This window comes from Ursus maritimus, unplaced genomic scaffold, assembly GCF_017311325.1.
Source record: "Ursus maritimus isolate PB19 unplaced genomic scaffold, ASM1731132v1 scaffold_27, whole genome shotgun sequence".
In the NCBI taxonomy this organism is placed as follows: Eukaryota; Metazoa; Chordata; class Mammalia; order Carnivora; family Ursidae; genus Ursus; species Ursus maritimus.
The window spans coordinates 6,545,908-6,559,903 of record NW_024425230.1 but is presented as its reverse complement, the minus strand read 5'-3'; the positions used below and the strand labels follow the sequence as shown (position 1 = coordinate 6,559,903).

Genomic DNA, 13,996 nt, shown 5'->3' with positions numbered 1-13,996 from the left:
TGAATACAGTTGACTACATAAAATGTTCAGCAAAGGAAAAATATGGAGGGGGACCTGGGTGACTCGGTTGAGTGACAGACTCTTGATTTTGGCTCAGGCCATGATCTCAGGGTCATGAGATTGAGCCCTGCTTGGGGCTCTGCACTGAGCATGGATCTTGCTTAAGATTCTCTCTCTCATTCTCCCTCTGCCCCTCCCCACAACTGGTGCTCGCTGTCATGTTCTCGCTCTATTAAAAAAAAAAAAGCAATAAAATAAAATGCATTTTTTAAAAAAGGAGGGGCGCCTGGGTGGCACAGCGGTTAAGCGCCTGCCTTCGGCTCAGCGCGTGATCCCGGCGTTCTGGGATCGAGCCCCACATCAGGTTCCTCCGCTATGAGCCTGCTTCTTCCTCTCCCGCTCCCCCTGCTTGTGTTCCCTCTCTCTCTGGCTGTCTCTCTGTCAAATAAATAAATAAAATCTTTTAAAAAATTAATAAATAAATAAATAAAAATAAATAAAAAAGGAAAAATATGGAGCTTCCTCAAAAAGTTAAAAATGGAACTACTCTATGACCCAGCCACTGCACTACTGGGTATTTATGCAAAAAATACAAAAATACTAATTCAAAGGATACATGTACCCCAATATGTATAGCAGCATTATCTACAATAGCCAAATACAGAAGCAGCCCAAGTGCCCACCAAAAGATGAATGGATAAAGAAGAGGTAGTAATAACACACACACACACACACACACACACACACACACACACACGAGGAATATTATTCAGCCATAATAAAGAATGAAATCTTGCCATTTGCAACCACGTGGATGGAACTAGAGAGTATTATGCTAAGTGAAATAAGTCAGTCAGGGAAAGACAAATACCATATGACTTCACTCATATGCGGAATTTAGAAAACAAAACAGATGGGCAAAGGAGAAAAAAAGAGAGAGAGGCAAACCAAGCAACACACTCTTAACTATAGAGAACAAAGTGATAGTTACCAGAGGGGAGGGGAGGGGGAGATGGGGCTGAAGGAGGGCACTTGTGATGAGCACCGGGTGATGTATGGAAGTGCTGAATCACTATATTGCACACCTGAAACTACCCATAACACTGTATATGAACAAACTGGAATGTAAATGAAAACTTTAAGAATGCAAAAATATCAAAAGATGATGGTAGCTTGGGGAAAACTTTTACGATACACACCAAAGGGCAAATCTCCTTTACATGTAAAGAACAGTGCAAACCAATAAGAAACACCAAAAATCCAACAGAAGAGTGAGCAAAGGAAACACACAGACAATGCATAGGAAAATAAACACAAATGGCTTGTAAACACATCAAACAGCATTTGGTTTCACTTCTGATGAAGATGTGTGCATAAAATCAACAATACACCACTTTGTATCCATTGGCCTGGCCAAGACCAAACGGCTGGATGGCTCACAGGGCTGGTGAAACAGCACTCTCACACACAGCTGAGGGTGTGTACCCCGTCTCCCTCGGGGGCCACTTCTACCCCAGTCAGCGTGTGGCTGGCCTGCAACCCTGCCATCTAGGAAGAGCTTCTGTGAAGGAACACGCACATGAACACATCCATGAGGCTGCTCACTGCTGCACTGACTAGAAGCAGTCCACAGGGGACTGATGAATACCCATCATATGTCCATGAACCTGAATCCTGGGCAGCCACTTAATAATCAGGTGGCTCTATAGTAGCTTATCTCCAAGAGGTACCAAGAAATGAAAAAGCAAAGTACAGACTCATGTGTCCATGTGTAATCTGTAGTTTAAGAAAAGGGATGTGGAGAAAGGGGATCCCTCCTACATTGTTGGTGGGAATGCAAGTTGATACAGCCACTCTGGAAAACAGTGTGGAGGTCCCTCAAAAAGTTAAAAATAGAGCTACCCTATGACACAGCAATTGCACTACTGGGTATTTACCCCAAAGATACAGACGCAGTGAAGAGAAGGGCCATATGCACCCCAATGTTCATAGCAGCATTGTCCACAATAGCTAAATCGTAGAAGGAGCCGAGATGCCCTTCAACAGATGACTGGATTAAGAAGTTGTGGTCCATATATACAATGGAATATTACTCAGCTATCAAAAAGAACGATTTCTCAACATTTGCTGCAACCTGGACGGCACTGGAGGAGATAATGCTAAGTGAAATAAGTCAAGCAGAGAAAGACAACTATCATATGATTTCTCTCATCTATGGAACATAAGAACTAGGAAGATCGGTAGGAGAAGAAAGGGATAAAGAAAGGGGGGGTAATCAGAAGGGGGGATGAAGCATGAGAGACTATGGACTCTGAGAAACAAACTGAGGGCTTCAGAGGGGAGGGGGGGTGTGGTAATGGGATAGGCTGGCGATGGGTAGTAAGGAGGGCACGTATTGCATGGTGCACTGGGTGTTATACGCAACTTATGAATCATCGAACTTTACATCAAAAACCAGGGATGTACTGTATGGTGACTAACATAATATAATAAAAAAACATTAAAAAAAAAAGAAAGGGGTCTATAGTTTTGTATATGTCAAAGAAAGTTCTGGAAGGATTCACAAGAGACTAAACAGTAGCTTCTATTGCAGAGAGGGATTAGGGGTCTGGCATGTGCAGACAGAAAAAGGAAAAGTACAGGGATGTGCAGATAGAGAAGGGAAATAAGGATTTCCAGGGTAGAATACATTTTTAATTCTTATGGCTTCTGCCTTGTTCTAGGAACTACTCAGAAATATCTTAACAAACCTCTAGTGAATAAAAATTCCTATTTTAAAATCTGTCTAATCCCTATTCACGACTCCTTTTGGACAAAATCAAACACTATTTGTAAAAAAGGGAAGTCATTTTGGTTTTCATAACCTCCGTTTGGAATGCGCTGGGCCCCGCTGGTCCCGGAGATTTACCTTACTCTGGTCCTCCTGCCAACAGCACCCCACACCCACACTCACCCGTCCCCTCAGGCCTGTCTGCTCTATGACTTAGGAGCCTGGCCCCTCTGACAGGCTGAACAGGAAGAGAGGTGAGCGGCCTTCAATTTAGGAGTCTCGTCTGAACAGGTTCACCCCAACTGCCCATTTTTAAGAGGTCAGATCATAAGTGTCCACTGCATGAAAATAACCAAGTGGCTTTATCACTTTGAGGACCCCCACCAAAAGGAAGGTGTGAGGGGCAAGCTCAGCACGGATGGGGGGCCCACACATTCTCCAAGTGGCCAGCACACAGGTGGGAAGTTGATAAGGTACAGACAGGTTGTAAGGGATCCCAGGGCCCTGACACCTGAGGACAAGTCACATTCTAGCATAAGGCTAGAGCTGCTGGTGGGATGGGCTATGTTTCAGGACATCTTGCATGAGCTTTGGCTGTTGGATTAGAACAGTGTGAGGAGTAGAATTCTATCTATCAGCCTTTGTGACTCCATTGCTTGGGACCAGCATCAAACTTTTGGTTTTAATGAACCCATTTCTGGTTTTATGGAAAAGTTAGATTTTAACATAGACTCATTCAGAGGTGGATAACCACCTGGTCCACTTGGACTCATGCCACTGCCAGCCTCCATGTCCCGCAGTAGAGAACATCCTGTGGGTCCCTCCATTCCTCACCACTCCAGGACTCCTCCCCACAGGGAAGGCGGTGAGTCCTCTGTTCAACAGGCCCTTCTACAAGGTTTACTCTGTGGTGTCAACCTTCCCAGTCGGAGAGGGCCCAAGAGCATCAGTGGATCCTGGAGTGTTCTCCTACAGATGGTGGTCACGGGGGCCTCTTCCCTCGGGTACCTCTGATGACAGAGGGCTGCAACTCTGAGCCTGAGAGGGACCAACAACTCTGACTTCTGGAAGGTTCTCTTCCTGTGGACTCCCTGGAATCTGAACCATGTGTCTTCTCCAGGTGAAGGCTTTTCTTTACCCGCTGCATGCTGAGGGTTGCTCAAGCAGTACAGTATAGGAGGCAATGAGCTCAAGCTCCCACCTACGTTCCAATCCCTGGTGACCTTGAGTAAATGACTCACCCTCTCTAAGCCTCAGTTTACTCATCTGTAACAGCACCTACCTCTAAGTGTTGTTAGGAGCACAGTCAGTGTGTTTAAGAAGCGTGCCTGCTCAACAGAAGCACCTAGTAAGAATTCCCTGGCCTCATCGCTGGTGGTGGTGGTATACGGAGGCGTGTTAAGGCGGTAGGAAACCATCTGGTGAGGAGCTTACGCTGCAAAGGACCCAGATATGGTTCTAAGAGCAGCAGCCATCAGACTCCAGATGAGTTACTCGAACCTCACCTTCCCTAACCTATAGATGGGGGGAGCGTCTGCCACCGTAGGAGGCTGACAGGAAGTAAGTGCACAGCACACGTCCCTGGGACCGGCACTACCACCCAATAAATGTTAAGACGGTGTCCCTTTGACTGTTACTATTATTTTTCATTATTATTAACAGTTATTAGGTGTGAAATAAGGCATGCGAAGGCACTGAAGGCCACCGCTCCTTAAATCTCCAAGGAGGTTTACCTCCAGTGTGATTTCGCAGACCCAGACAAGGAGGAAGGCCTGCTTTCCCGTCATAGTTATCCCGGGTTTTTCTCAGCTCTTTAGACTTCCAACTGGAGGACCGAACAAGCCCTGGGGGCTCCCCCACCCTTGAAACGCTCGCCAAATGGATGGGGTACAGCAGGCCCTGGGGGCTTGCTCCCTCAACACCCATCTGCAGACTTTCTCCCCTGCCTTCCTGGAAAGCCAAATACTTGCTCCTCCAGCCAACCTGGGAGTCCAGGGCCCTGGTCAGGTGGCACAGCTCTGGCCGAAGGGAGACAAGGAGAAGGCGGCTGAGTCAGTCTTCAAGGTCTTTTAAGGTTCAACTAAACACTCAGATTCACAAGGCCTCCTAAGTTCAAGTAGACATGGGGCTACTTCCTCAGAAGGAATAGGCAGGAACTGCAGTTTCCCACCTGGACTCTTTTGTGAGTGTCCACACAGCCGGCCAGGGGCCAGGGGGGAGCCCGAAGGTATGAAATGCCCCTCAGAGAGGGTGTATGGAGCCCTCCTGGTTTAAGACCCTCATGTTCTCTGGGGCCAATATCTCTGATAATCACTCCATGGGTGTGCCTAACAGGAGATTCTTTTTTTTTTTTTTTTTTTTTTTTAAGATTTATTCATTGATTTTAGAAAGAGAGTCAGCAAGCAGGGGGAGGGGCAGAGGGAGAGAGAGGATCTCAAGCAGGCTCCCCGCTGAGTGTGAAGCGCAACGTGGGGCTTGATCCCAGGCCCCTGAGACCATGACCTGAGCCAAAACCAAGAGTCGGATGCTCAACCAACTGAGACACCCAGGCACCCCAGGAAATTCTAAATTAAGGCTATCCACACTGGTTTGAACTGGTCACAAGGAGCTTTAGCCCATCGGAACAGTTTGAGGCATCCGACATTGTTTTGATTTGGTCTGGAGTAGTCTAAGCTGATTCAGAGAAGTGTCTTCTGGATTGCTGCAAGCGAGAGGTACTTCTCAGAGCACCCAGGCATTGATATTGCTTCCTGATCCTTCTCCACTGCCCTCCCCTCCAGTTAGGGGGCTGACTCAAGACCCAGGAGTCTAATATCCAAATCATTCCCCTAGGCAGTTTGAGGGAGTTCTGCCCAAATGACACCATGATGCTTTGAAAAGTGAGCTTCTTGGATCCACAAGAACCCACCTCACCGGAACCATGTGACTGGTACACACCATCCTGGCATTGTGACCACCCAGGAAAGTGGTGCATCCTCCCTATTTATGAGATGTTGAGTCCTCCGAATCAGGAACCTAATCAACCCTACAATGCAGGCATGGAGGGGGTGGTGTCTGTTCTTGCCAATCACTAGGTCCTGAAAAAAACCACAACTAGCCAGTTGGATTGGAATTATCATAACCTATTGTGAGCTAATGAAAACCAGTCTGATGCAGTTTTAACCAGCATCACATATAAATAGCTGGGCAAAACCCATTTGAGCCTACCTGAGTTGGTCAAAATGGAATTAAGTTTATTTGAACAGTATAAGATGGATTCCGGCAGTTTGAAACTGTTTTTAATCTAGTTTGAGCAACACTGAGCCCATATAATGTTGAACCCACCGAAATTGGGTTGAGCCAATCAATTCATTTTCAACCAGTTTGAACTGGGTTAGCCTGGTTCAAACTAGTCCCTTGAAAGGGGTTTTCCAGATGTCAGCTTTTTACTAAAAAAGAAAACCAGGGTAGGAAATGTTTTTAAAGTTATTTATCTCTGATGATTGATTTACCTTACTCCCAAAAATATTCATAAAAATTAATTACCAGCTTATTGAAAGAATTAATAAAATCCACACTTTTTATTGTTACACTAGCAACAGCAGGAAACAGCCCCCTGTTAATAAGAAAGATCTTATTTAAGAGGCTCTTTATGGTGTTGTTGGAGGACTTTGGAAAGGAGTGGGTCAAGATTCCCTGAGGCCATTCATACAGTGCAAAGTTGGCTCAACACTGAATGCTGAAATCCAATATTCACCCCTTCAAAAAAGACAGGAGAATGGAAGGAAACGAAGAGTCTAATAAAGGAGTCACAGCCTGTATTTGGACGCAATTATATCCACCCTAATCAAAAGTGTTAGATCATAATGAGCTGCTTATACAGACACATTGCAATCTATTAACTCGATCAACAGCGTCATGGGAGAGGCCATTACTGAAGGTGTAATTCAATGGGATGGCCGACCGTTCCCCAGTCAACTGAACTACCCCCCTCCTAACAATATGGGCTTACAAAGTGCTCCAACAACCAAATGTCTGAGCACCTTTGCTTATCATAACACTGTTTTTACCTTGAAGGAGCGCTTCCTATACAAGCTTTGCAGGAGAAAACCAAAAGTAAAAATACCATTTGCTTTGAGATAAAAATGCAACTGTTCTCTAAGAGAAAATTCAAGGTCACTTACCAGCCACAAAACTTGGAAATGATGCCACCTTCTTTGTCTGTTAGGAAATATGAAAAGAAAAGAAAACAAACACATGACAGTTGTAAGTAGATGGCCTGAAAGATCTAGGCTAAGATGGGTACTGTATGTGAAAAGCTAAACCCCACTGAGTGTCTGATATTCCTTAAAAGTCAGCTCCAGAAAGCAAACCAATGGCATTCAGGCACAATGGTGTTTGTTTAGGCAGGACACACGGAATCCATTCCCATGGGAAAACTTGGGGTACAAAAGGCCACCATCTAAAACTTAGGGATTCCCAGATTAGCATGTCACTTCTAGAAGGGAGCCTAGAGACCATACAACCAATGGTTCTCCAACTGGTGGGCATGAGAATTACCAGGCCCATCTTTAAAAGCAAGATAAAGGACCCTGAACACCACTCTATGGGTGGCCAGACTTACGTCATCAAAACTAGAAAATTCCGGGGCACCTGGGTAGCACAGCGGTTAAGCGTCTGCCTTCGGCTCAGGGCGTGATCCCGGCGTTATGGGATCGAGCCCCACATCAGGCTCCTCCGCTATAAGCCTGCTTCTTCCTCTCCCACTCCCCCTGCTTGTGTTTCCTCTCTCGCTGGCTATCTCTATCTCTGTCAAATAAATAAATAAAATCTTTAAAAAAAAAAAAAAGCTAGAAAATTCCATCCACACTATGTCATCCAGAAAAGGGAAATGACTTGTTGAAAGCCTCATTTTAACAACCCCCATCAAGGCAGTGCCAGTTTATACAGGATTGTTTTTCAAAAACTTGCTGTTGGTTTAGAACAGTGGTTCTCAACCAGGATGATTTTTGTCCCCAAGGGGACATTGGGCAATGTCTGTAGACATTTTTGGCTGTCACACTTGGGGAAGAGGTTGTATGCTACTGGCATCTACTGAATAGAGGCCAGAGATGCTTCTAAACATCCTTTAGTGGAAAAAACAGCCCTTCACAACAAAGAATGTTCTGGCCCAAATGTCAATGGTGCCATTGTTGAGTAACCCTAACTTAGAACACAACAGTCAAATAATGGAGTAGAATGAGTTTCTGTCAAACCATGGAGCACAAATGAACCCCCCACCTGCCCCCCCCCCACTGGAAACACATGAACACACAGTGGTGTGAGTCTGAATCGGCAGGAAAGAACTTTTTCTTCCTTCTCCTACAGGGACACCCAACTTTGCTTGACTGAATCCCCACTTCCAAGGCACTGGCTGGGATGAGAACATGGTGGAGAGGGTGAGAAGACCATGATGTCGTGGGTAGCTCCAATATTAGGATCTGAGGCCACAACTCTTATCCTTGGAAAAAGTTACCTCTGGGATGTTGTTATTGTCCACAGGTCCATTGAGATCAGAGCGCTGCTGCTTCCTCGGCTGCTCCAAGCCATTGCAAACCTGGAAAATGGGAAGTTAAAGATGAAGATGGTGCTCTTATATGTTAGAGAAATAAACCAAGATACAATATGATACAATTTTATGAAATGCATGTGTATGTGAGTATGTGTGTGTATGTGTGTGCACACATACAGACATAATTCAAACTTTTCTGCAATTAACATGTATTCTTTTATATTTATAAAATGTTTTGAATCATATATTCTCTTTTTTTACCATCTGTCATCACACAACATTATTACAATATTACTGACTATATTCCTATGCTATACTTTTCATTTCCATGACTTATTTTGTAACTGGATGTTTGTACCCCTTAATCCCCCTCCCCTATTTTGCCCATCACCCCTTGCCCCAACTCATTACCCTCTGGAAACCACCAATTTGTTGTCTGTATTTATGAGTCTGTTTTTGTTTTTTGTTTGTTCGTTTGTTCTGTCTTTTAGATTCCACATACAAGTGAAACCATATGGCATTTGTCTTTCTCTGTCTGGTTTATTTCACTTAGATTAATACCCTCCAGGTCCACCCATGTTGTTGTAAATGGCAAGATCTAATTCACACACACACACACACACACACACACACATCTTCTTTATCCATTTATCGATTAATGGACAGTTGGGCTGATTCCATATCTTGGCTCTTGCCAAAAAAAAATGTTACATTAAACATGGGGTGCAAATATCTTTTCAAATTAATGTTTTCATTTTCTTTAGGTAAACACCCAGCAGTGGAATTACTCAATTGTATGGTAGTTCTATTTTTTAATTTTTTGAGGAAACTCCACACTGTTTTCCACAGTGGTTGCACCAACTTACATTTCCACCAACAGTGCAAAAGAATTCCCTTTTCTCCACATCTTCACCAATGCTTGTTATTTCTTATCTTTTTTACTTCAGCCATTCTGACACATGTGAGGTAATAGCTCATTGTAGTTTTGATTTGTATTTCCCTGATGCTGAATGATGGTGGACACTTTTTCATGAGTCTGCTGGCCATCTGTATGCCTTCTTTGGAAAAGTATGTATTCATGTCTCTGCTTATTTTTTTTTTTTTTTAAGATTTTTATTTATTTTATTCGACAGAGATAGAGACAGCCAGCGAGAGAGGGAACACAAGCAGGGGGAGTGGGAGAGGAAGAAGCAGGCTCATAGTGGAGGAGCCTGACGTGGGGCTCGATCCCGTAACGCCGGGATCACGCCCTGAGCCGAAGGCAGACGCTTTAACCGCTGTGCCACCCAGGCACCCCTCTGCTTATTTTTTAATCTGTTTTTTCTTTTTTGGTGTTGAGTTGCATAATTTTATATGTATTTTAGATATTAACTCCTTATTGGACACATCATTTGTAAATATCTTATGCTATTCAGTAGGTTGCCTTTTTGTTTTGTTGAGGGTTTCTTTTGCTGTGCAAAAGCCTTTTATTTTGATGAAGTCCCAACAATTTATTTTTGCTTTTGTTTCCCTTGCCTGAGAAGACATATCTAGAAAAATGTTGCTATGACCAATGCCAAAGAAATTACTGCCTGTGGTCTCTTCTAGGATTTTTATGGTTTCAGGTCTCACATTTAGGTCTTAAATTCATTTTGAGTTTATTTTTGCATATGATCTGAGAAAGTGGTCCAGTTTCACTTTTTTGCATGTAAGCCAGTTGTCCAGTTTTCCCAGCACCATTACTGTCTTTCTCCCATTGTATATTCTTGCCTCCTATACTGTAGATTATTTGACCATATAAGCATGCACTTATTTCTTGACTTTCTATTCTGTTTCATTGATCTGTGTGTCTATTTTTGTGCCCCAATACCACATTGTTTTAATTATTACTGCCTTATGGTGTATCTTGAAACCTGAGATTGTGACACCTCAGCTTTGTTCTTTCTCAAGACTGCTTTGGCTATTTGTGGTCTTTTGTGTTTTTCTGGATTTTAGGATTATTTGCTCTAGTTCTATGAAAAGTGCAATTGGTGTTTTGATAGGGATTGCACTGAATCTGTAGATTGCTTTGTGTAGTATGGATACTTTAACAACGTTAATTTCCATTCTTTGAGCATATGTCTTTCCATTTGTTTGTGACATCTTCAATTTTCTAAACCAGATTTTCTCATTTTATTATTTATTATTTAAATTGTGTTAAAACACAATGTGTTTTAACAAATCGTGGTAAATAACATTAAATTTGCCATCTTATCCACTTTTAAGTGTAGAGTTCAGTGGCATTAAGTATATTAACATTCTGCAACTATCACCACCATCCCTCTCCAGAATTCTTTTCATCTCACACATCTGAAATTATGTATGCATTAAATATTAATTCCCCATTACCCTCTCCCTCCAGTCCCTGGTTGTCTCTGTCTATTTAAAAACTCTAGGAACCTCATATAAGTGGAATCTTATCTTTTTGTGACTGGCTTATTTCACTTTGCATGATGTCCTCAAGATTCATCCATGTTATAACATGTGTCATAATTTCCTGCTTTTTAAAGATGGAATAATATTCCACTGTTTGTAGATACCACATTTTATTTATCCATTCATCTATCGATGGACACTTCAGTTGCTTCCTCCTTTTGGCTATTGTGAATAATGCTGCTCTGAACATAGGTACAAAGCTCCTAGAGTTCCTGTTTCAGTTCTCTGGGTATACACCCTTAAGTGGAATTGCAGGATTACACTGTAATTTTGTTTTAATTTTTAAGGAACCCCCATGTTGTTTACCAGCAAATGTACCATTTTACATTCCCAACAACAGTGTCCAAGAGTTACAATCATGTTTCTAAAAAAACTGATTTCTTAGTTTCATGCAAATTCTAAACTCTAGAATCTAAATTCCTTCGTTAATGCAAATTAGTCAGTCTACTACTAGAAAAAATATTCCAAGGACATGTCACAAGTCTTCTCTTAAAGAAGACATCAAACCAAAATGTCAATTAACAGTATTTAAAGTTTAGGTATCTCTGTTTGGTGCCTTGTACCATCTGGAAGATGGAGGCCAGATCCACAGCACTAAAGTCGACGTCCAAACCCCAAAGGAGGTTTAGTCAGCCATCACGTGAAGTTTCAGAACTTTCTGGAAATAGATTATCAAGCAGTAACAATCTAATGATGATGATGATAACAACGACATTAATGATAAGTTATATTTACAAATAAATTTATAAGTATAAATACATACTACACTCATATTTATTTAGGAATAACTAAGTTACACTATTCCCAGTCCTGCTTTACAGCTGACGGAACTGAGGCTCCAGGTATTGGCGCTAATGGCTAGGTTCCCACAGGTCTAGGTGGCATAGCAAGATGTCGCTGCCGGCCTTCTTCCTTGTCTAGATCGTCACTATTGTGTTCCTTGATGTCATTCAATCTCGCTGGGAGGGCTAGAGAAAAATGAAGAGACATGGGCCCACCCTCCTGGCACTGATGACACAAGCAGACCAAGATCCTAGCTGAGCATCCCCTCTGTGACTATAAACACCACTGAGTCTCAGAGGCACTGGGGGGTGGGAAGGACAGGGATTGCTCAGACGGGAGGTGGGAAAAGTGGGGCAGGGCTTCAAGCATGGGGAATATTGTGCACAGAGGAAGAAAGGAGGGCATCACCGTATCCCGAGAAAAATCAGAACTCAAGCTACAGGAAGAAATGAGGCTTTCCTGGAATGGAGGGGATGCAGAGGGGCCGCTGGGACCCGGGAGGTTGGTTCCTGCTTCCTTTGCTGGAAGCCCAAAGAACCTACCCCAAGCACTAGGAGCTCTCAGATAATGCATATGGGCCCTGGCTTCATTGTGCTGCCCCAGTAAGTCCCAAGGTGGGGCTCTGGGGCTCGGGCAGGTCTGGGACTGCCGGCATGCTCCTCCGCCCTTCCTAGCCCTGCTTCTGGGAGCTGAACCCATCCTTCCCTAGATGAGAGGACTGTGATCCACCCGGGGTCTCCACCCCAGTAAACCCGCACTGACCAAGCCGAGCGGACAGTGCCCCTTCTTGTAGGGCTGAGCCTGACTTGGGGATGACTCCTGCTAGGGTCCTCCTGGAGCCAGGTTTGTTTCCCAGCCTCCTAGTTAAGTCTTCCCTCTGCCTCACTGGCTCTGCACCTCCCTTTGTGGTCAAGGTAGACCAGGCAAAATCTCCCAAAGGGTACAATGGGAGCTCTTGCCTGAAATGCTGTTCCCATCCACCTTGAGTAAAACTCAAATTTGTGACATCCTCCCAGAAAACCTGTTGTCTTGTACTTTTGGCTATTTCAAGGTCCACTGTGTTTTCCCTCTTGTTTGAAAGAGCTCTAATCTGGTGACTTTTCCTAGGCTGAGTTCACAGACTTCATTTCCTGAAGGCCTGCACTGCCTTACTAGAAGCTGGATGGACAACAGTCATCTCCAAAAATCCTAAAGAAACAAACAAACCAACCGACAGACGAAAAAGGGGCAACCACACCTATTATAGACTGAATTTGTCCCCACCAATTTCATATATTAAAGCCTAACCTCCAAGGAGGTAGGACAATTGGGATATAATTAGGATTAGATGAGCTTGTAAGGATACAGCCCTCATGAATAAGATTGCTGTCCTTACAAAAGAGACCCCAGAGAGCTCCCTCACCCCTTCCACCATGTGAGGGCACAGGCAGAAGGCTCTAGCTATGAATCAGGAAGTGGCCCCACACCAGACACGAGATCTGCTGGGGCCTTGATCCTGGACTTCCTGCCGCCACAACTGTGAGAAATAAATGTCTGTTGTTTATAAGCACCCTGTCTATGGTATTTTTGTTACAGCAGCCCAAACGGACTAAGATAACACCACTTCTACAAATGTTACAGCTTGGGGTGGAATCTAAATTTTCTGCCATGGATGTAGGGCGACAGACTCTCGTCAGGGTGCCAGATGCATTGTGGGAAAAGGCAATGTCAGGACTGCTGCTTGTCTTACACTGGGTGCCTTTGGCAAATGGAAGAGGTGCCCCTCTGGGGGATGCAGCCCCCACAGAGTGAAGCCTTGGCCAGGGGGCACAGGCTGGATGTTGTGCCCCCACGCCCATCCTTGGAACGCCTGGCAAGGGGTCCCATGGGCAATACAGGGCCTCAGATCCACTTATAATGGCAATTTCTCCCCAAAGCTTCTACAGGCTCGACCCTTTCCTCCGTGTCAGCATTTTCTCCACTCATCACCATGACAACCACGTCTCATAATCAACAGCCGGGGTTGTTTTCAGAGAGGTGGGCTTGGGAGAGCCCATCTGGCGCTCTAATTTTCATCTCGAGGGCAAGGCGTGGGTGCGCTTGGCAGCATGGGGCGCAGCATCTGAAATTAACATCGTAGAGGCCCACGTGCATTTGGGGCTCCCAGCATCTGAGATGAAGATGCTATTTCATCCTTCTGTGCACTCCCCAAAGTACAGCAGCCAGCCACACCTCCAAAAGAGAGGCCAGCCAGGGATACCTGAGTCCTTCCCAGCCAGCAGGGAAGCAGGGCCGTGCCCCTCGCCAGGTGAGTGCCGAGGAGTATTCTCTGTGCCGTGGGCTGGACGCCGCACCAACCCTCCACTGAGAGAAGATGGTGAGTGAGACGCGTGAAGAGAAATCTGGCGAGATGAAATGTGGCAGGACCCGCTACCCAGCACCCTGAGAACAGAACACGAATGTGTGGCACAGACTGGTTG

General features: G+C 44.5%; 1 protein-coding gene across 3 annotated transcripts in view; it reads right to left on the bottom strand.

Annotated features, from left to right (window-relative positions):
- APBA2 (amyloid beta precursor protein binding family A member 2) overlaps positions 1–13,996 on the bottom strand; it is a 236,520-nt gene that overhangs the window by 36,961 nt on the left and 185,563 nt on the right. For all 3 annotated transcript variants that reach the window (XM_040642672.1, XM_040642673.1, XM_040642674.1), the window contains 2 exons: positions 8,265–8,345; positions 6,934–6,970 (listed from right to left, as the gene is read on the bottom strand). In XM_040642672.1, coding sequence (XP_040498606.1) covers positions 6,934–6,970; positions 8,265–8,345 — 118 coding nt within the window. The remainder of the gene's footprint in view (positions 1–6,933; positions 6,971–8,264; positions 8,346–13,996) is intronic.